This window comes from Molothrus ater, chromosome 10 (genome assembly GCF_012460135.2).
Source record: "Molothrus ater isolate BHLD 08-10-18 breed brown headed cowbird chromosome 10, BPBGC_Mater_1.1, whole genome shotgun sequence".
Lineage (NCBI taxonomy): Eukaryota > Metazoa > Chordata > Aves > Passeriformes > Icteridae > Molothrus > Molothrus ater.
This window is the reverse complement of record NC_050487.2, coordinates 10,575,324-10,597,896: the sequence shown is the minus strand read 5'-3', so window position 1 is coordinate 10,597,896 and position 22,573 is coordinate 10,575,324. Positions and strand designations below refer to the sequence as shown.

The 22,573-nt window shown below is 44.4% G+C and overlaps 1 protein-coding gene across 1 annotated transcript in view; it reads left to right on the top strand.

The window, feature by feature from the left end:
- The first annotated feature begins 366 nt into the window (after positions 1–366).
- Positions 367–22,573, top strand: part of PID1 (phosphotyrosine interaction domain containing 1) — an 84,736-nt gene continuing 62,529 nt past the window's right edge. The window contains exon 1 of the mRNA XM_036389212.2: positions 367–449. Within this exon, the coding sequence (XP_036245105.1) occupies positions 420–449 (30 nt within the window). The 5' untranslated portion in view covers positions 367–419. The remainder of the gene's footprint in view (positions 450–22,573) is intronic.

The window sequence follows — 22,573 nt, the reverse complement described above, 5'->3', positions numbered from 1 at the left end:
CACCGCTGCCCGAGAGGCCGTGAGGGGCCGGGACACGCCGGGCTGTGGCAGCAGCTGGGGGGAGGCGCTGTCCCGGTCACCACAGGCATCCAGGTGGGATGTTTGCCGTGTCCGGGGGATACTGTGCCCAGGGAACGGATGCCGTGCCCGGGTGGTGCCGTACCCAGGTGGGGCGGATGCCGTGCCCAGGCGGGATGGATGCCGTGCCTGAGGGATGGCTGCCGTGCCCAGGTAGGCTAGATGCCATGCCCGGGGGATGGTTGCCGAGCCCGGGGGTGCCGTGCCCGAGGACCGGCGCTGCCGGGCGGGTCCGCGCGTGGCCCCCACGCGTGGGCGGGACGGGGCGGGGCGGGGCGGGGCGCGCGCCCGCAGAGAGCCGCGCGCGGCCCCGCTCGGCAGCGCCTCCCGGCCGCGGCACCATGTGGCAGCCGGCCACGGAGCGGCTGCAGGTAGGGGGGCCGGCCGGGCTCCGAGCCTCGGGGGGCGGCGGGGCCGCGCGGCTCCGGGGTGGCGGCGGGACCGGCGGAGCATCACCCCCGTACCGCGAGTTCGCGGCAACTTCTCCCCCCGCCGGCGCGGAGGGCGGGTGTGCGGGGACACGGGACACGCACGCACACGCAGTGCGGGGCCGCTGCCCCGGCGGCATCCCGGGTGTCGCTGCTCGGCGGCTCCGGCGCTCCCGGCGGAGTTCGGTGCCGACCGCGGGCGGCGGCGAGGGACGCGGCGCCCGGGGGCTTCTCCGGCGCCGCCTCGGGTGAGGGGCACCCCCGGGCCGGCCCTGCCTGACCCGCGGCAGCGGGAGGGTCCCTCGGAGCGGCGCGGGGGATGCGGAGCCCCGTGGGAGTCCTTTGGCACCCCCACGCGCAGAGGTCGGGATGTGTCAGGGTCGCCGGGGTACCCCCTTGACGCACCCTCCGGCGGCGGTCGGGTGTGCGGTGCCGGCTCTGCCGTTGTTCGTGTGGCTTGTATGCGTGTTGCATAGTCCGGGGAAAAGCGAGACAGGCAGAGAGTGAGATGAAATAAAACTCACTTTGTAGTTCCACTGCGTCAGTTTCATGTAGTTTTCCAGGGCAAGTGTCGAGTGAGAGAGAATTGGATATCTCGGATAAGAATCAATGGGCACAGCAGATGACAAGAAAAGGTTATTACTACTTTTGCAATTCAAAATGAGAATTTACTTTGAGATCATCAAGCAGAAAATTCAGCAGTTTGATTTGAGTTGGTAGTAGAGCCAAGCTGAGAGATCTATGAGCTTTAATCTTCACCAGCCAGTAATGGGAATAATTCCCCGTCTGAAAAAGCTGTACTTTTCTCTCAATGAAAAGCTTGATTTTTAGTGGATAGAAATGGGGTACCACTTACATAGTTGATGGATTCCAGGGTAAAACTATGTGTGCATATTATTAGTTATTTCTTTCCCTGTGTTAGTCAGAAACCTCTGAGCTAGACACAAGTGGCAGGATGCCCTGAGTGAAGGAATTAATGGTCTTGGGTTCTTTGGAGGGAGGGGTGTTCCCTGGGGAGATGCTGATGCAGGGGGCAGACCTCAGGTGAGGCTCCACCCGGTGGCTGGTGACAAAGGAGAAGGTGAGGGAAGAGAAGGAGAAAAGGAAAGCCTAGGTTAGTAGCGTTGTGCTGGTCTGGATTGTACAGAATGGCTTTGTGTCCCCTTGTGGAACTGTTAAAATAACAAGGTGCTATTATGACAAATATCTGATACTGCCTAAAAGAGCATTCGAGGCTAAAGAGAACCAAATGTTTGTGTTTTGCAAAATAAGCTTGTAACCTTGTTTAGCCTTGTTTAGCTGTATCCTGTGCACTGTTAGGGGTTTGGCCTTAGGGAGCGGGTGGGAATGGCTCTGTGCTCTGGGGAACCAGGGCTGTAAGGAGGGGAAGTGATTGATCCCTGGGCTTACCTGTTGCAGCAGAACCCAAGCCTGTAGCAAGGGGAGCCTGTGCTCCTCCCTGCTCTTGAAAGGGAGCCACAAGCACTGAAGTTCTCAGCTGTGGCCACTAACTTTGTGCAAATCTACTTTGGTTGCCTCTGGCTGGAGTCTCCAGGCATCCTGAGTTGATCAAAATGCTGAGTGCCTGGAAATGCACTTTTTGCCAACAGGAGTTTCTGGAGAAGTACATGAATAACTGTAGATGCTCTAAAAAATAAAGAAATCAGGGGGACTCAAAATTGCAGAATTAAAGGATGCTTTGGATTTGTGCCAGCTTCTGAAATGGGGAGAAAGCCTTGGAAAAGTCATAGGAAGCCCATAATAATTCTGTGTTCACACAAGGGGCTAAATAACAATGTAGCGATTTGTGGACAAAATGAAAGCAGTGATGCTGGTGTAACTAGGATGAGATCCTGAACTGAAACCTTAATCCTAATCCATATATATATGAGCTAGAGTTACATGGGCAATAAACTATCTAATAACCCCAACCCCTCTGATTTTTTTTTTCCTCCAGAAAACCCTTGAAGCCTGGTTCTTTCGAGTAGTTTGATCTCCCCTTGACATGTTGTGAATCAACAGCCTGGCCAGAACTGCTGGCAGCGCTGCCTGGCCCCCTGAGGAGAGCTTGTACACACTATAAATGCATCTTTTCCCCCTTCTTCCTCCTGCTCAACATCTTAATTTAGTTTCAGGTGTCCCATGTTGCTCTCTTTGTCCCAGGCTCCCTCCCTCCCAGCACGTAACTGCTGTGAAACAAATGTTGGTGCTGTGGGGGTGTTGAAGGGGGGCCCTCTGCTTGTCCTTGGCATCACTAACTCTCTCTGGCTGACAAGCAAGTGTTGTGAGGCTCTGGGTGTGGGATTTTGGTTGTAGCAGGGTGGTTTGTGGTCACTGGGTAGAGTAGATGACGTCTTATGGTCTCTGTTAATGTATTCTAGGATTACAGTTATGGCAAGTCACTACTGCAGGATATTTAGGAGATGTATAATGGCAGATACAGCCCTGTCTTTTACATCAGGGTGATGTATGGGTGCAGGAAGTGTGGAGCTGGCCCAGCTTTCTTGATGTTCTAATGTGTGCATGGTATGTGACTTAGTTTTGACACAGATGTATCTTGTGTCAATACCCAGCTGTGGGGGAGTGCAGGTCTGTTGTTAGTCCGTGGTGTAGCTCTGTACTAAGTAAAACGGCAAAGAAAATATTTTCATCTCTCAGAATATTTCTTTTGGCCTGGTTCAGTAAGGGAAAGTATGAACTGCCTTTGGAAGTGGATGCCTCTTGGTACGGGTCAGTCCTGCCCTCAGAGCTAAGGCAGGCTGTGTGTGTTTAACTGAAAAGGCAGTGGCCATCGCAGTGTGAAGGCTCCTGTCGTGTCCTGACCAACTGTGCCATGGTCCTCAATTGCTCTTGGGCCTCCTTTCCCAGTCCCACTCAAAGGATGACAAGACTGTGTATTCCTGGTCTGCCGCCGTTCACGCAAAATCTCCTGTTCCAAATGTGCTCAGTCCTGTCAAGTTTCATAGTTTGTGCTGAAGTTTTTGGCATTGACTGGATGGTACAATTCCAGTAGTGAGGTCAGCAGCAAAGCTCACGTATATGCAATAGGAATGAAGTGTCATCAGCAGCTGGGTTACAGAACACAGTGAGCTGGGGCATGAGCTGGACTTGTCCCCACTGCTGTTGTGGCCATTTGCTGCTGAAAGCTTCATCTGCTGCTGAAATGTGCCCCCCTTCCCAGAGCCTTGGTTTCTGGCTTTGCTGGAATAAGCTTGTTTTTTAATTTGGGTTTGTTTTTTGTTTTATTTTGTTTTTGTCAGCCTGTCTCTATTTCCCTCTGATGGAAGCTTTTCCTGTTATGCTGCCGTTTAATGAAGAAGCCTCTCTGTTTCTGGAAGATATGTAGAATTGAATTAAATGGATTAGAAGAATAACCTAGAAAGTGTAGATATTGAGGTTTCTTCTTGAAAATATAATACAGCAAATCCTGCTTTTGCTTTTTCTTTCTGTTCACTTTTTATGATTCTTTCACTTATAGCAACATTGACGTTTCGTCTGTTTTCTCCAAAGTTAGTGGGACAGGCAATTACATGTGAAATCATTCATCTGGGATGTTGCAGGAATATACCACAGGGATCAGCGAGTCTCTGATGTGGTAAGAAGATGATGATTTTTTCAGGTAATACAGGATTAGCATTATTCACATTTAAGAGAGATGCTCTGGGACTGTATCTGTTTGTGAGACTTTTTTGCTTCTAATTTCTGTGGTGGCATTCCTGGCTTGTGTTTGGCAAAGTGCAGGTGAGCGTATGGAACATGTGTGTACCTCCTAGTCTTCTCTGGAGCAGCAGCCAAGGTTGCCTGAGGTATTTAAAGGTCATTCCCTCTGCTGGGAATGCAGAGACTCCAGTCTGGAGCTCACTGTACCTGCCTGATCTGATTGCCTTGCCGTGTTTGCAGCAGACCTTATCAATGGTTATAAGCAGTGGGCACTGATTTGTGACTTGATGTTTGTGGCATTGGCACTTGTTGAAATGATGCCAAAAATATTGTGAAATCTTTCTTTAAAACTATTGCCAAATGTACCTCTGTGCCTGGTTCAGCAGCCCTTGGCAGCACAGCTGGGGTTTTGGAGCTGATGGTCTCAGTGATGCTCCCGCGAGGACTCTGAAATGGTGTTTGAAAACAAGCAAGGTGTTCTCACAGCCTGAGAGGTGGCTGCTATTTGCTTTGTAACCTAATTTTTCCTGGAAGCTTGATGCCAGACATTGTTTCTAGATAATAAATCCCAGTGGGTGCATAGTTTCCAAGGCTGTGCTGTTTATAAGCCCTGCTTACAAGTTTCCCTGCTTCTTTTGACACGTGTGGGTAACAGGGATCACCATGTTCAAACAGCTTTTCCCCCAGAGCAGCAGTGCTGGTGCTGCCCAGCCTCGGGCTGTGTTGCTGGATGTCCCTGAACTGAGCCAGGCTCATGAGCCATCTTTTGGAGAAGATCTCACTCTGTTTCTGTGGGTGATACAGGCGGTGGGCTCAGATGAGTGAGGAGGGGAAGAGGGGAACAGACAGGGGTGCTGTGTCATGGAGCTTTGGGCTGGACACTGCTTGGCTTCATACAGGCATGCAGATGGCCAAGTGTTCACAGTAGGACTTCAGTGATTCTCTGTCTGCTCGTCTGGAAGTTCAGTATTCTGATTGGAACCCACAGTTTGGGGCCATTTTTTGGCAAGGATTTAATAATGGATGGCTATAGTGTATTGTTAGAATTTATTTCTTTCATAAAGTTCCACATCTCTCCTAATGTGTTGTGCAAGACTGTGCAGGAGAGCTGTGGGTGGGCAAGATGAGATGAAGTGAAGCGGGTGATGAAGGGCAGGGAGCTTCAAGTCCTTTACTGGGGCAAGTTGGATTTCCTTAACCCCAGGGCTTAATTCTGGCATCATATAACTTGTGCAGGTCCTCTGAAATCCATGAGAAATAAGATTGTGTAAGGTTACTTTACCACAGTCTTTGAGTGGCTGCTGAAGTGTACTTCCACGTTGTTACAGTACAGCAGTAAAACAACAGTGTAGCTGTTAATGGAAGTGAAAAAAGTGAAAGCAGCAGCATTGGGGTGCTGCTGCTCATCTTCAGGCTGGGCTGTGAGCACTGTTATCCAAGGCCTCATAAACATATTGCTTTTTTTACAGGAATTTGTTAATATACCTGTAGCCTTGCACCTTCAATCTACTTTTAAATTTTGTGATAGTAGACTGTTGCTAATTTCATGTATATTACATGCATCCACTACCACTAGTATACACATCAATTGCCTTTCATCTATCAGGAGCATTGAAAAGATTTTTCACTAAAGAGAAGTGAGCTCTGGGTAGACTTACACATATGTGATGGTTTCTAGGTGATCACAGCCACTGTGGTTTGGTGACATGTTTGCATGTGTTCAGCTGTAATGTGTTTTTAGGTGCTATTGGTGCTTTCAAAATGAATCTTCTAATCATTTTCAGTGTTCACATGCATATGTGTGTTAAAAATAACAGCATAAAGTCAGTTAAAACAATAGTTTTCCAATTTTTAAAGCATATGGAAAGCCTTTCTAAGCCAAACACGAGCTAGTTGTAAGCACACAAACAGCTGTCTAGGCAGAAACTCCTGCAAGACATATATAGCAGGACTGATACTACTACTGAACTCTGGTTTCATTAAATATTATGTCAGAAGGAAAAAATGGTAAGTATTTGAAATTTAAGCATGAGTCATGTGGCTGCAAACGTCTGAAGTCTTACAGCCCGGTGTTTTGGCACTGTATGGCTTCAGGATATCTTTCAAGGCATCAGAGTTTTGCACTCGTTTGCTGCTATGACTTTACAGCAGTCAGGAATCTTTAAAACAAAGCTCTGTGATTCCAGGAGGCTCATCTGGCACCACTTAGCTCAGGCAGTTCCTTTTTTCTACATTATTTATTCTTTGTAGAAAACGAATGTCTCTGGAAAAATGTTAATTTTGGGAAGCATTCTATGACCAAAAGAAAATCAAAATCAGTGAGAGCTTTGTGGAAAGCCCCCTGGGAAATGATCTTCAGGGTTCATTTATAGTTTAATACTAGTTTCTGTTTATGAAAGTGCCAGCCTGTTTGATGACCAAGACAAAAAATTAAGCAGTGATTTCCTTGAAGAAAGGCAAGCTAAAGCATTCAGTCTAGTTCAGAATTTTAAGTGCCTGTTTCAGATTTTGTGTGTCCCTGGTGTCATCCAGCAGGACAGGGCAGTCAGCAGTGGTGTCCCAGACATTTCCTTCCAGGCATGGCTGTGTTTTCTGCAGACATGCCTTGGGTTGGTGCTGGGGTGTTGGGCTAGGTGTCCTCACCCTTACAGCACTACTGTGTTTTTGATGTGGCTTTGTGCAGGCAAGAGGAGAGTCTGATTACCCAGAGACAGGTAAGTGTGTAGCTGAAAAGGCCCTTTAAGCAATGTTTAGGACTTACAATATTTTTTTTTTTCCTGTAGTGCTTTCATGTCTAGGAATTGAACTTATTTGCATTTCATATAATAGCTGGAATAGTTACAGGTGACAGTGTTAAGTCTTCTGAGCTGTTTCTGAATAAGTGCATCAGAACTCTTTGACCAAAGATGTTAAATGTGTGTGATTGTACAAGTGTCCTGAGAAGACCTAATATAATATTTCATTATTTGTTTTTCCTGCTGACACCCTGAAAATATGGAGTGGCAAATATAAATCTTTGCACAGAATCTGAAGGAAAAAAAAAAAGTTGTGTATTGCCAGTGTTTAATATTCTTTTAATGATGTTGCTTCTACAAAATTACACAAAGCCTCAGAATGACTAAGTTGGTCTCGTAGCACCGATGCCTTGGCAGCTGGTGACGACTTCAGGGGTGCTGGTCTTTGAAAAACCTCCATAAGTGTTTTTATTGGGACCATTTAAATAAATGTCCCTTTCACAGATTAAAAATGGCTGGTTTTGCTTCCAGGCAACGTGGGCAGGAGCGTTTCTAACCTGAGTTGCTGCTGGTGAGTTTTACTGACGGAGCTGTGCTGTGAGCACAGTGCTGCTGGGTTTGGGGCAGCACCAGGGCTGTCAGAGTCCTTGCACCATCACCCTTTGTGGCCTTGGGCCTGTGTTAAGCCAGACAATTTTCAAATGTCTCCTCACATGAAAACACTTTCTCCAGATATATTTGATGGGAGCTGCCAAGAACACTGAGAGCAGATAGAAATGTAATTAAGTGTCCTGAAGCTCAGATTTGTGGCCACCTCTTTCTTCCCATGCCAAGCTCCCTCTGGTTTGAGAGATGGTTGTTCCATACATCTCATGTGAAGCTTTCAGGATGACCCCAGAGTAAGTTTAAAAGTGTTCAGCTGGCTGTATTCAGCTTTGTTCAAGGCCAGGCTTTTCCAGAGAGTGTTTTACCTGGTGGACTGTGCTCTTGTGAAATCTTACCCACTCACTGAGTGTCTGGAGAGGAGAGCTGATGTTCAGTCTGGTCCCACTGGTGAGGTAACTGCTTTGAAGCTCTTGCAGTGGGATGTGAGCCAAACTTCACTGGAGTCAGTACCAACCTTGAGCCTCAAGAGCAGGGCAGAAAACCCGTCCATTGGACTGTTACATGAGATCCAGAGGGTTTGTATAATCTCATTTAAAATGAAAAATTCTCTCTGCTATGGAGCTTCCTGAGTAATTCTGTTGGCTGGAAGGCAGGATAAGAGGAGTTTGGGGTCTGTGAGGGGCCACGACATTGTGATGGTGGCAACATCAAATACATCATCTGAACCTGCAAATTTCTATCTCTCCTTTCCCTCCCTGAGTCTGGGTGTTGAGGGACATGTGGGAGGGTTGGATGCAACATTCCTTCTCTGAATGGCTACAGGGAGAGGCTCTCCAGAGTGAGTCTCAGCTGCTCTGTGGCTTTCCTCAAAAGCTGGGGACCAGCTTTCCTGCTGTCAGGATTAATCTGTGCTTTCTGAACTGATCATGATGACACTGACCAGAAAATGGTAGTTTCTTGGGGAGTGAAATCACCCTTCCCTCATTCCCTGTCATTCTGCTTAAGAAAAACAGGCAAACAAATTTTCTGCTATTATTTATCAAAACTGTCCCATCCAAATTAGTATGATAAACTTGGTTTCTAGTGTTGTGTTAAGAAATTTTGTCCTTGGTTTTCTAGTATTCCCTTCTGCTGGGGAGAGGAGCACTGGGAATTGTGTTATGGTGTGCTGGTTATTCTGGCTTTGGCTCTAACTGGAGAGTGAAAAGACAAGCAGCAAAATTGTTAGAAAAAAAATACATCAGACTTTGAAAACAGTGTTTTAATCCCTTTTCCTCTCATTTGAGGCTATTTATTTAACCAAACCTTTTGCAAATTTTAGCTTTTCCATGTGACATTTATTATATTTTTTCTGGTTTTTGACCAGAAAAGTACCTTTTGGAACTTAAGCAAACACCAGTTGGCAGCTCCCTGAGCTGCCTGGTTGTCAGGGGATAGTGTGGACCTCTGTCCCAGCTCGCTGCACAGTGTGTCAGCAGAAGACAGCAGTGAATTTTTTTGATCTTTCAGAAACTTGTCAGCTTAAGCATTTTTCTTTTTTCCCTAGTCCATGGGAATTTTCTGTGCCTGACTATAAATTTGAATCAGAAAATGCAGAAGCTTGAATCCTGTCCCAGTGCTTTTAAGAAGGAGCCCATACAGCGCAGATCTGTACAGGCTTCAGTTTTCACAGCTGTGCTCTGTTGTTTGGATTAGAATTAGGAGGAAGGATATTTTGAAAATTTTATGTTGGCCTCTTGATAGTGTGGCTGAAAGGCCCTATTGAGCTTGGTACTGTGTGTTTAGAAAATCCTGATAGTAAAGACAGCTTTGGTGCCTCCTGCTAGAACAGAGTGCTGGAGGGATGTGCAGTGCTGCTGAGGAGTGCTGGGTGCTTGCCCTTTCTGTAGGTAACAAAGAAAAAACTCATCAGTGATTTCTGAGACACCCAAAGCCCGAGATCCTCCAGCCAAGGACAAGGCATAGGCACTGGCCAGGCCTTGAGCTGGGTTCAGGTTCACCTTTACTGAGCTGGGCTGCCTTGGAACTGTGGGTTTGTGGCCCTTGCTCTGCTCAGGCTGTGCTATGCTGCCATCAGCAGTGCTCCTGTTGGGATAATGAGGGAGGTGGAACACTCTCTGTGTCATTCTTGTTGATGGCGCATCATTGCTGAAGGCTGCAGAAGGGATGTTAGGGATTGGACAGTTCACTTTGATAAACGAGTGTTAAATCACTCAGGTTTAGGCATGCAGCCTCATCTCGGTGCATAGGGATAGGCCTTTGAATCCATTAACTTTTATCTTGCCATTTGAGATGGCAATGTAACTTTTCTGTGGTTTATAAGGAATGTTAGGAAGCATTTGTTTGTGACTGACTTGTTTTGATCCGGTGTTTAGAGGCTCTTTTTTCATTAAAGAGCCTGAAGCTTGGTGCTGGGACATGTAACATTTTCAAAGGGCAACGTTTCAGTCTTGTACCTCTAAAATACAGAGTTGCTATGGAAGGAGGAGTTGAACAATTTGAAAGGTTGCAGGAGCACAGGTAGGATCTGCTGTTGCCTTTTTCCCACAGGTGGGTGTTGCAATACTCAGTTTTATTTCTTGTAGCTGTTGAGGTCGTGTGTGACTCCTTGTACCTGCCCTTCACAGTCCCACAGCTTCTGGCTTGGGAACAGGACTCAGAGTTCCCGGGGCTTAACCCCCTCTGAAGTCTTGGGATTTTGTTTTCCTCAATGTCCATCACGCACAGAGCTCAGATCATTTCCTTGGGGGTGTCCAGTTGGAAGTGGGGCTACCTGGTGTGAGAAATAGCCCTGTCAGAAATATCAGTCTTGCTGCAGGGTCTGCCAAGGCACAGGGCAGCCTGTCTGGGCATTATGGCCAGCCTGAAAGCCATCTCTAAATGAATGAGATGACTGCCTTTTGTAATCAAGGGTAGTGAAAAGCCCTGGCACTTCAAGACAGTGAAAAATACTCACTTATTCTAGTGATAAATTCTAGTTAGTGCTTATAATTCCTTTCCTGAAGCCATTCTCCCCCATCCTGCTCACATTTAAAATGCTGACAAGTTTCAGGCTGCAGAAGTGGTGGAGCTCATCTCCCGTAAGGAAAAGTCACATTTGAAGAGATGCTGAGCTGCAAGTGTGAGCTGAAATGAGTCATGGACAGATCTGCAACTGGAAAGAGACATTCAGAGCTGCAGCTTAGGGTTTTCACCCCTGTGACTGGAAAAGCTTGAGAGGTTTTCTGAGCCTGGGACTGTTGCTCCAGCAGGGCAGAGCAGGGTCCAGCTGTGTGGGGCAGTGACGTCTCTATAGATTAAGATATCTAGTATGTTTGTCAGAAAGACAGAATCTGAGGAGGCTTTGGATGAAGTTGAGTGCTATACATTGATGTAGAACTTCTGAGTGTGGGAGGAGCAAGTCACTAGCTGGGGACTTTAGAGGTGCATGAGCAGCCTGGCATGGCCCAGGAACCACATCTGCAGAAATCTTGCACTGAAATAGCTCACTTCTAGTTAGTTTAAATTACTTTCAGAGTGTATTTGTATTGCTTTTTTTCAAGTTGAGTTTTTATTTCTCTGTATCAGAAGTTATTCATGCTGCTTACATGATATTTGAAAAATAGCCAGCTGCAGTGTGTGGCACTGACCAGGGAAGTGCCCATACCTTGTTTAAGTTTTCTGCACTGGTTCTGAAAGTTACAGCCTGACCTTTCATTCCTCTGTTATGGTCTGAGGGTGTTCTTACATGGATGTGGAGCTTCCCAAGATAAACAGAGTGAATGTGGTTTGGCATTTAAATCACTGATGTCGTATCAAGCTAGAGAGTTTCAGAAGCCATTAATGTCTACAAGAGATGTTATTTTGTTCACTTGGGGATAAACTTTGCCCCTACCTATGTGTGGGTTTTGGTTTTGGTCCAAATTCAGATTATGAGAGTGTTGGTATAAATCTAAGTGCCAATACTAATGCCAATGGAGTTACACCATGTTTCTTTTATTATGACTGAGAAAAAACTTCATGTGTTTTTTAAAAGTCCAAATGTTACTTGATTTTTTTTTTAAGAGTAGCTTTATGAGACAAGACTTAATGTCTAAGAGAGCTGAATTAAATGTTTCTGTACTCTCTTTTTGGAAAGTGTGTGCTGTTGAGGTCATCCTGGAGCAGGCCCTGATGCTGTTTGGATAAGGGGCTGCTCAGTATCTGCCAGAGGAGCGTCTGTCACGCAGTGAGCGCACCACCCACTCACTTGGGGCTGGGGAAAACTGCTTTACAGAGCACCTAGGGAAGTGTTAATAACCCTCACAGTCACCCAGTTGCTCCCCTCTGGGGGGGAAACGGACTGTGTCACAGAAGGGTGGGAGCAGGGCCATGGCAGCTGGCAGTGGGCTCAGAGCATCACCAGCCCTGGTGCTCCACGGTGGCTGCAGCTGCTGCCTGGCACAGCCAGGAGCCTGACACACCTCCAGAGCCTCAGGAAATATTTTCTGTTTTCAGCCAAAACCTGTATTGCTTATTTGTGATCCAGTTTGTTTCTGAGATCTCTTCTTCTGTTCACATTTTCTTGTGAAAATGTCATGTATTTGTTTCTTAAAGGGTGAAAAATGCTCACTTTGCTTTTTTATTTTTCCCTATGTTTCTAAGGAGCAAACAAATGTTTCTTATCCAGCAACCATCATTACAAAACTGAAGTTAAAGAGCAGTCTGCCTCATCGTGGGAAAAGAAAGCATTGTTTCCAACATGTTCTTATTCTCAAATCCATACATGTGCAGTCATATTCTTCCTTATCCCCAAAAATCTGTCAGTTTTTAAATTTTTTTCTTGATTTTTAAACACTTTTCTGGGAGGTTTTTAAATTTGCTCTCCACTGAGCTCTATAACTTGATTTGCTTTAAAATGAGCTTACACTGCTGTACCAGCACCATATGTGACTTCCCATGCTGGTTGTAAAGTAATGTAAGTTTGAGGAGTTCTAGATAACAATGTTAGTCACTGCTAACAATTGCAGCTGTGCTGCAGAGCCCTCAGTCCAGAGTGGTTTTGGCTGTGCAACCCAGTTTCCAGAAAAGTTACTCTTTGTAGTATCCCAGTTAGTAGGTCTCATAGGCAGCAAGAGTTTTATTTAAGGTGGAATTTTATTAAACCCTTGAGTTGGAACTCTGTGGCTAAAGGAGCAGGTAAAGGCTTCCTTTGCAATGGCAGTGGGATGGATGGCCAGGGAGGGAACAGAGCTGTTGGGAGCTTTCCAGGAGAATTGGGGACTATTTTATAACAGGAACAAACTGACACAGCGCAGTTTGTCCATCTATTGGAGGTGGGGAGGAATGACTTTCAAGCATATCATCACCTCCTAAATATAAGCAGTTTTACCACTGGGAAGAGGATGGTTTCAGTGCTGGCAATACCAAGGTGACTGGGTTCTGTGCTGTATGGTGAGATTCCCCTGGTGAGCAGAGCTGCCTACACCAGAGTAACTCCCCTTGTTTTGCCTGGGTAATTTACAATACTTGGCATTGTTGTTGCACTCTTTGGCCCTTCTAATTCTTCCTGAGTATGGGTATGAACTGGGAACAGAGATGGTAAAGTCCAGATCTCCAGTAGAACAGGAAGCTGAGCTGGCAGTGCTCACCATTGTACAGAACCATGCTGTAATCTTGTCCTCCTTAAGTTCTCATGTGTGCAGAAGTTTGTACAGGTCCAGCCTTGGAAAAAGGCTTTGGAAAAAAGAGTCTGGAGGCAGGTGCCTGCCTGACAGTGCCATGACACTCAGAGCCTGCCTTGAGAGATCTGAGCAGGAGCTGAGGGCTCCATAGTGAGAGTTTGTGCCATAAACACTGTGTGGTGACTTGCTGCTGTGGCTGCTTGAAGCCTTACTGCGCACTGCCTAAAGATCCTGGGTTTGCTTTAGGAAACACTTACTGCTGGTCTGCTTTGTACACCTGGAGGTCAAAAGGGAGTGTGGTTTTTCTAGCTAATCATCATCTCTTGCCAGCTAATTGTAAGTAAAATAAAAAGGGAAAGCATGGAGTCTGGCCAGTGCTTAGTAACGTCTGAACCAACAAGTCTAATGTGGTGTTGCTTTTCTGACTTGACTTTATTGAACTTCTGTGGGAGTTTGAAGTTTTACCCTGAGAAGCTTATCTTCACTTTCACTGTGTAGTTGTCGTTCTTTAGGGTTTCTTTTGATTTTTTTTTTGTTTGTTATTTTTTTTCCTGAAAAGTAGTGGGTCACTATAAAGAATTACTTGGAACAGTGGGTGTGAGATGGCTAAAACGAATAATGGTTGTTGCTACCAGCACTTATATTATAGATACTCCATGGAAGTTAACAGTAAAGGGTCTAATGGGTAGGATGCTCACTTACAGGGGTCATAGTTACAGAGATCTGGAATATATATCTCCACAGTGGCTGTGTTTGCCACTGGAGGGATGTGTCCTCATTTGGACCTGATCCAGGATCCACAGGCACTTGGCTGTTGGGGAGGCTGCCCACTCCTGCTGTGTGAGTGAGCAGTTTCTTGATTTTCTCCCTTGACTTTGCCCTCCTCTCCTAGAGCAGCCAGGCCTTGGATGCTGTGTGTCCATTTGCTGAGATTGCTGTATGGACAAAGGCTGGGTCTTTGCCTGAGGAGCTGAAGAGTACAAGGAGAAGAGCAAAATTATTTCATTTTCCAACATATATGATTCAATTTACATCTTCTTAACCCTGTACTAATGCCTAACAGCATGTGGTGACTAGTATAAATATTTATTCTTGGTATGTAGCTAGCAGATATGTGGTAGGATTAATGCTAAATTGTTAGCATCCAGTTTAAGTAAAATCAGTTTGTCAGACTGCTTCCTTTTGTGTTTTGTTGTTTTGGGTTTTTTTTTTTTTTTTTAATTGGCAAGAGAATCCACAAACAGGGTTCAGATGGCCAGAGCCTCTAGAATCTCATTATCTTAATTGAAAACTGTCACCCTTTGACATTCATAAATGATTTAGCTAGTACATCATTTAGTCACTGCGGAGAAATGGAATTGAATGTTATAACCATCCTTCACTTCTAGCTGCTAATGATAAACTACAGCCCACAGCTCTGAAGAATTAATAGCTCTTGGTTTAGAACAATATTTTTGTATAGTGGAACATCTCAATTCCATTATATTTGGTAACATTTCATTCTGAAATACCTTGACTTAGAAAAAAACTGGAAGGTGCTCAAAGAACGTCCTCTAATGTTGCTCTTCAGCTTTTTACACCCTGCAGATGTGTTGCTGGTGATCTGCATCTTCTTTAGAAAAAAATCAGACTGTTTTGTTTATGTTGACCTTTCCTCTCTCACCATAGGAAATAAGTTGTTTAGACAATGTGTGGGGATTAGCTGTGTAATGAACTACCACAGTAAACAAGTAATTATTTCTCATCAAAACATATACTGTGCTCTGTGCCTGGGTTTTATGGTGTCTTCTGGAAAAGAAAATATTTTTCTGTCTTAAAAGCATTTCCTACCCAGTGACTAGTTTGAAAGAAACAGCTTGAAAATGTTTCCTGGCTGGAGGAAAGGATCAGTACATGCAGTTTGCCATTGTGGTTAACATCACTGTGTGTTTTTCTAGCACTTCTTTTCCTCAGTTTTATGTACCTACTGTTAATAAATATAGGTACAGAAATTACAGTCTGTCTGAGCAAACTGACTTGATCTTTTCATTTGCTAACGCTGATCCTGGAGTTTGGCAAAGGATAATCTGAGGATTCAGGCTTGGCTTTGCTCCTGTTTGAAATCACTGTTAAAATATTGAAAATTTTACTGCTGGATCAGGGGCTGGGGGTCATGCCTCTTTTTTTCCCCCCTTTTCTTTTCCAAGAACTAGATCAGTGGGCAAAATACAGCCCTAGTTTATTGAGGGAGAAAGTGGTTGGTCAGTGTGCCTGTTGGAGCTCTGTGAGTGGGGTGTGCTTTGTGCAATTGCAAGCTGGAGTTCAGCATGAGATGTTTCGGAGCACAGCCAGTGACAGATGGGTTCTGATGACCAGCTTTTGCCTTTAGAAACAAAAGTGTAGTGTTTATTTCAGCTTCTAAACCAGGTTAGTGAAGAGGTGTTAGCAGTACCAGGTGCTGTACAGCTGTTTGTTTGCAGAGCTTATGTTTTTTATGCTGGTTACTGGTCAGCAAAGGAAAGTGGGGTTGAAGATACTGATATTTCCAGAAAATGGGCAATCAAGGCTGGCAAACACTTATGTCCTCAGGATTTCTGCTCAGCCTCCCTGTTAATTCAGGTTTTTCTGCTGTTGGCTCCTGGCTTTGCCTGTTGCAGTTCTCCATGGGCCAGCACAGGGGCTTTGGACACTCTGCAGGTGGCCTTTCACTGGCACCACTCCCTCTCAGCAAGCTGCCCTGCAAACTCTCTGATCTACCTGTAACTCAGGAGGATGAAATCATTTCAGGTCATGAGTATCTTCTGAGTTTTACAGTACTCCTTAGTTGTTTCCAGTCCTGCTGTTTCCCAGCACTGCTCAGCAAGGTCGTGTGGTGTGTGTTTCCTAAGCAGGGGCTTCCTGGGCTGCTCTGCAGCATGGTGGTTTCCTTGGGTGACTTGAGACTGAGGTTTCAGTGTCATTTGGCTGTTGTATCATACTGCAAATGAGTGATTAACTTGTCTGGTTTCCTTGCTGATTCCCGGCAGAGCTGTTTGCCTTCTTTCAAATCATGTATCACTTTAGTCTGACCTCCTCCATAGTCTGGCATTTCTGTAGTGCCTCATTTACTATAGATGTGTGATTACATGTGATTTTATGTCTTAAATTGTTGCTTTTTTAACAGTTAGGTTTTATCTGTTACTGTTCCAGACAACATCTAAAATTGTGATTGAGGTGCTCAGAAAACTTGGAGGCAAATGAGAAGATTCCTAAATTTATTCATCCCTTGAACTTCTTCAGCTGTGATGGTTTCCACACTAACAGATATGTTACAACTTTAGGTGATCAGGGGTGAAAGCAAGAACTTTAGGGATGGTGAGCTCTGTTTTGATACCAAAAGCCAGATTAGACAACCCCAGTGTTTTTTCAGTAGCTGTGTTCTCTGGCAAAAATAAATCTGAAATGTTTTCAAAGGCTGGATACAGAGTGAGACCCATAAATAGATCCTGTAAACCTGCTCTCCTGAACTGCAGAACAATCCTCAGTAGTTGCACCTAAAAACAGTCAGTCCTTCATGCTGCATATACTCACACATGAGTGTACTGCCATGAAATTATCACAGAACTGGAACTAAAGCAAGCTGAAATGGAAAAGCCATGCCAATGGAAATAATAAAAAGAGGAGTCATGCCCCTAAAAATGCTGCAATGTAATTGCTATGAAAATCTGCACGTATTTACAATGACAAAGGTCTCATTTCTGCAAAACTTTGCCAGATGCATATTTTTATGCACTCTGAGCAGCCCCCGGCGCCCACAGGCCTGTGCACTGTGAGTAAGGGACTGAGGCCTTGCTGAGTGCTCAGTGTTTCAATGCACATGGATCTTTTCTGGAGTTGAAAACATCTTTTATCCCCGGGCTGAGCTGGCACCGGCACAGGAGGCAGTCTGCTTTATGTTTATTGGGCCGGGGAGAAGCCCACTTCTTGTGAGCGTACATCTCATCTGCCGAGAACACCAATGGTAACTTCACTATCTTCCACCCTCTTTTTTTTTTTTTAATTACTTAAATGTGGCCATTCAGGGAAGCATTTAATTCTTTAAATGTGGTGAGGAAGGTATTAATGAATTGAGGGTAGAGGGTTCAACCTTGTGGCATCCAAAGCTTTGCTGACGGTTGGCCAGTGCTGATGGCTGCGTGCTGTGTGATTTGTTCTGGGAGGTGCTGTGGGAGTGTCCTCCCTTGTGTGGACCAGCTCTGAGCAGGGAATCCCACCTTGCCATGCTCTCCATGCCCCTCAGCACAGTGAGATGCCACCTGTGTGATAGAGCCATTTTGGGGTACCTGCTGAAGATTCACTTGTGGATTTTTTTTGGAAAATCCTGCCCTGTGCTGTCATCCATGTGGAGTATATTCAGAGAGATCAAGAAGCCTAGTCCTGATGCATTCATGAAACTATTCCATTCATGTTAATTAGTCTAATTTAAGTTGTGGTGGAGGTATGTAAAAATGGCCTTGGTCATTTTGGGCTTGGCTGAAAACCTCTGATACAAGGCTATAAATATACCCCTGGCAGTGAGGTATAAAAAAAAGCTGAAAGGCTTTTGAAGGGTCTTCTCAGATGATTCTTGTGCCCATGTGTGGAGTAATAGGGATGTATGAAAGGTTTCTTGAGTAGCTGAGGAAAATATAAAAGCCTCAAATGGTGTGTTTTACCTTCAGAGTTTCTTAGTTACTAGAGTTCTAGGAAGAAGATTTCTTGCATGCATTTTGGCAGCCCTTTTCACTAACTGAATACCAGGTTTATTGCAGTATGAACTTGATAATTAGTTTGTAATCCATGTATAGGCATTTCATCCTGGTGGTTTTCTTGCAGAGAATAATTTGCCTTTTATTTGTTGAGAATGGTTTTTTTAGTGAAAACAGAACTCCCATTCATGATGGGCACAGCAAATGTAGTAAAACACTATCATAGCTGGGATTTGTTATACACTATGGATTTATGTCAAGAATGTTAATGATTTGTTTATGAATAAGTGAGCCTGTAGTATTGTGAAACATTATCTGGCAGGGCTGCTGAATGGACATTTTGAGAGCAGAGGATTCTTCCACTGAATAAACTGTAGATATTTGTGTGTCTCAAACTACTCATAAGTAAACTTATGTATTTTAAGCAGAAGTGTTTATTTAATGCATTATTATCAATGGTGCTCATCTGACAGATATGTATGGGCCACTTGATAATAAGCAAAGAGGTGGTTAAGTACTTTTTAAGAGCAGTTAATCTTCTTTTAGTGGGCTTTAGTTTAAAAATCAGGTTTTCTTGCAGAAAGCAACACAACTCCTTAAGCAGAGCACTGTGATGTTTGCGGAGTCAGAGTGGATCAGCAAGGTACTTTGATTTTGCAGTGTCTCACTTGAGTGTAACACCTAGTTCAAGAGAGCCACTTGAATTTACTGATAAAGTCACCACTTGGTTTCCAGTATGTTGTACAGTCCCAAATACACACCTTCCTGACAGAGGCTTGGGATGGGTTTACTGCTTTCTTCTAATGCCCATTTTCTTGGAAGAATACCTTCTGATGGGCAGGGGAGGTGGTTCATTACCATCTTACATGAGTCAAAAGATCAATAATTATCTCCTGTGTGTTGGTAGTACTTGAGAGAATAGAACCACAGTCCCTCAAAATAATAATATGGGGGCTAAATTGAACCTCATCCCAGGAAATGGTTCCTTTGCCTGTTACAATTTGCAAAGTGAAGGTGTTGGATCTTATCACTGATATGACAAATCTATTGACCAACAACTCACATCCAACAGGACAAAGTGAGAACTCTGTCACTGTTTTGGACTCCTTAGTCAACCTAATGTGGGACTTTCCATGCTAAAAAAATGGATTGCAATATTTATTAAAAAATGATTGCAATGTTTATCTTCTCTCCAACTATCCTTCCTCTAAATAGTTTTATAGCTGGTTAAATGGGTTGTCACTCAAGTGAGATTCATGCATTTTTAAATGTTGCTAAGCCTCTTGAAAAAGATGATGCTGTAGCAGGAAGCTTTGCTGTGTGACTTCATGCAACATGGGCAGCTGAGCCCAAAGCAGAGGGACTTCAGAGCAGGATTCAGAAAGTGTCAGAGGCACTGGTGTTGTGCATCCAGGCTGCCGTGTGCAGGGTGACTTAATTCTGCCTGATAAATTATGACATTTCTTGAAATAGTGCCCTGTACTTTTTAATGAGCTGGGCTATCAGCTCTGCATCAGTGGATAGTTAAAATGAAGCAAGAATTGCTTTAACATTAAAACTCTGCCTGGAGGACTTCTCTGAGAAATTGCTTATGATTATTAAGTGAATATAATACAGTAAGACAGCCTTCCTTCTTTGCTGTTCTTTTTTCATACCAGATACAGTTTTGGAAGTTGAAAAATGTACAGATGGAAAGTAATGTTTAAATGGGAATAGCTTTGAAAGCTGTGCAGTGCTCTCTCCCTTTGAATGGGAATAGGGAAAAGAGGTAGGTCACAATATATTCAGATGAAACTTTTATAGAAGAATTGGATTTCCTCTAAATATGGTTTGATCATGTGCCAAACAGAAAAGAGGCTGAAGCCAGAGCACTTCATGTGCCGAACTGGAGGAGAATGTCTTCCAAACCAAATGGGCTGGGCCAAAATGAACCTTGCATTTCTGATTCCTTCTGCTGTGCATGCACACTTAGAGATTAGGAAATGGAAAGGTAGCCCTCCTCTGTGGGAATTGATGAGGAAGCAGCTGTGGGGGTCGGTCAGGCTGGCTGCAACCTAACCTGCTACAGGGCAGCAACAGCCCAGGGTGTTTTATGCGGCCTGAGGCAGGTCAGAGGCCTTGCCATAGGTAGCTCTGCCAAGTTATCACTGAGATTTACCCCTGTCCTGCCTGCGTTATTTCTTCAATGGTGAGCATCTTGCTGCCTCTGTTTTCAGAATTACTTCCTGTTTCTTCCCCAGAATCATCTCTGAGATGCTGTTTCAGCAAATAAATAGTCCCCCAACTCCAACCCAGCAGCACACATTCAGGGATGAAGGCAAAGAGGGAAACTCGGTGGAAGCTGATGAACTGATTTGTTCTCTACATAGACACTTGTGCCCTTTTTCCACTCAGATACCACACCATTAAACACTATTAAATATTGGCAGCTTCACAGTAAACTGCATTTGTGATTTCTCTACTGTGTAAGCAGAAAAGGCAATCCCAAATCTCCTTCAGGAATGGCTTTACTCTGCCGGATTGGGAACACCAGTAAAGCCACCAGAGTCTTTTAATTTCTGACTATAATGGTGATAAAACATGAAAGTGGAAGTGCTCATGTTGTTGAGCATGAGTTGGAACTAATCAACTTCCTACAGATGCTATAGGGAAAATAGATCATAACACATAGCCCTGTTTCATGTGCTGGTTGAAGCTGTTCCTCCTTTAATCTTTATAGAAGGGAAGGAGCACCTTGTATAATATCATGGTTTTCAAAGGATTTCTAACATGTATTTAAAACAAGTTATTTAAAAAAAAAATCTGTGTTTTAGCAGATGCCCTTGTCATACATTTTTTCATTGTGTATCAGTCAAAACCCACGGTCACCCTGTGTGGATAACTATGGCATACACTCCCCTGGCTTGAACAGCAGACAGTGGTGTTAGTTTGGGTTCCTGTTTCTGCAGGGGGTCACTGTGGCTTCAACCTCTGATTTTCTCTGCTGTGCTGTGGATGACACTGAGATGCACATGACAGCCAATGAGTGCTTCAGGACAGAGAAACAGCAAAACTTGGAACCCTTGAATCGTGGTGGTTGCTGGATTGTACCCAGGAGGGAACTGGCTTTGTTGAATGATCAAAGGTCCCCCTCGCTCATCAGCTGCTGGGAATGGAGCAGCCAGATGTTTATGTAGCCGATTGTCTTGTAAAACTGTAGAATTGGCTTGTGCAAATAGCTGTGCATGCAAAACTCGACTGATGTTATTTCAGAGGCTTTTCTAATGTCATCTGAAAATCTGTTCCAGTCAGACAACCTGGGATCCAAAATTGAAAAAAATCAAACAAGGATACCTTCTGTTCCTCAAGCCATCTGACACTAAAAATAGTGCAGTTGGATTAAAGGTTGGTCTGTAGGAGGGGAACTAGTGGTGATTAATTGATGTGGAGTTAAAGTCCCCTCTGAAAAATCTGTGACTTCAGTTAACAACTTGCCCAAGACTTTCCACTTTTGAGGTTATCTGTTTCAAGCTTTGCTTCTGGACTGAAATGACATACTTTCTTTAAAAATGAAAATATTTTACTTGTGGTGGTCTCCCAAGTAACTCACCAACAGTGCAAACATTTTTACAGACTTTCCTCTAAATAATGGTAATACTTGGAAGGCAGGAAAACAGCCATCTGTCATCGAGCTCAGAATTACCCCTCAGCAAGAGGAATGTTCATTTTGAGTGTTCAGCTCTGACTACCTTTTGACTTCCCAAGTGGAGACCTAGAGGCAAAGCCTTATTTTGTGCCCACGTGGAATGTTTTGTGCTGAATGTTCCTGATAAGGGTGTAGGCAGAGCAGCTTTGCAGTGGGCAGTGTTTGGGATCTCAGCAGCTGTAATGAAGCTCTGGGGGAAGTGTGTGGTGGTGAGGCACAAGTCCTGTGGAGCTGTCACGTTGTGCCCTGGCTGCTGGGTGGCTCAGCTGATAAATGCTCACCTCAGTGGTTCCCTTCTGAGGATGGTGTTCCATCAGACTGGTTGGTCTTGATCGTCCCAGCAACGGACTGGTATTCACTTTAATTGCTTTCAAAGTGATCCTTGCTTTCCAAGCATAAGAAACTGCATTAAACGCTTGGAGCTAGAGAGTTACTTTTAGGAAAAGTATTTGTGGAAGGAGACTTCAGAGATGCCCTTGAAAAGTCTTCTGTGAGTTTTTCATTGCAAAATTGGGGCTGACCAATAGAGAAATATCACTGGAGATTCATATTGAATCCCTGTGTATATTCATCCATCTGCCTTGTATTTACAGTTTACCTTTAAATGGTTATTTTTTTCCTTTCCTTTTCTTTTCTTTTGGCTAAATTACTGTCCTTGACATCACTGAGTATGGCTTGGAGATCTTTCAAAGAACCATATGGCCATTCTATATGCAAATACCTTAGATAAGCAGGGGTGAGAAGCCATCAGCTGGGCTGCAGCATGAAGAATTTAATGAAAAAAATAAATTATGAGATTGATGACCCTTGTGCCTAGTGGTCAGAATGCAAGTAACAAGAGCTGCAAATCTGGGCAGAAAGACATGCTATAAAAAGCATTATCTCAAGATTAAGCTATAGAGGACACATTTTTGCATGATAATCTGCTGGATTTATTTTGGCACTTATTTATTTGTGGTGGTGGTGGTTATGAAAGTGGAATTTTTAGCAGTCTCAGTATAATTATAGAGGTCTGAATTTGTAAAGCTGCTCA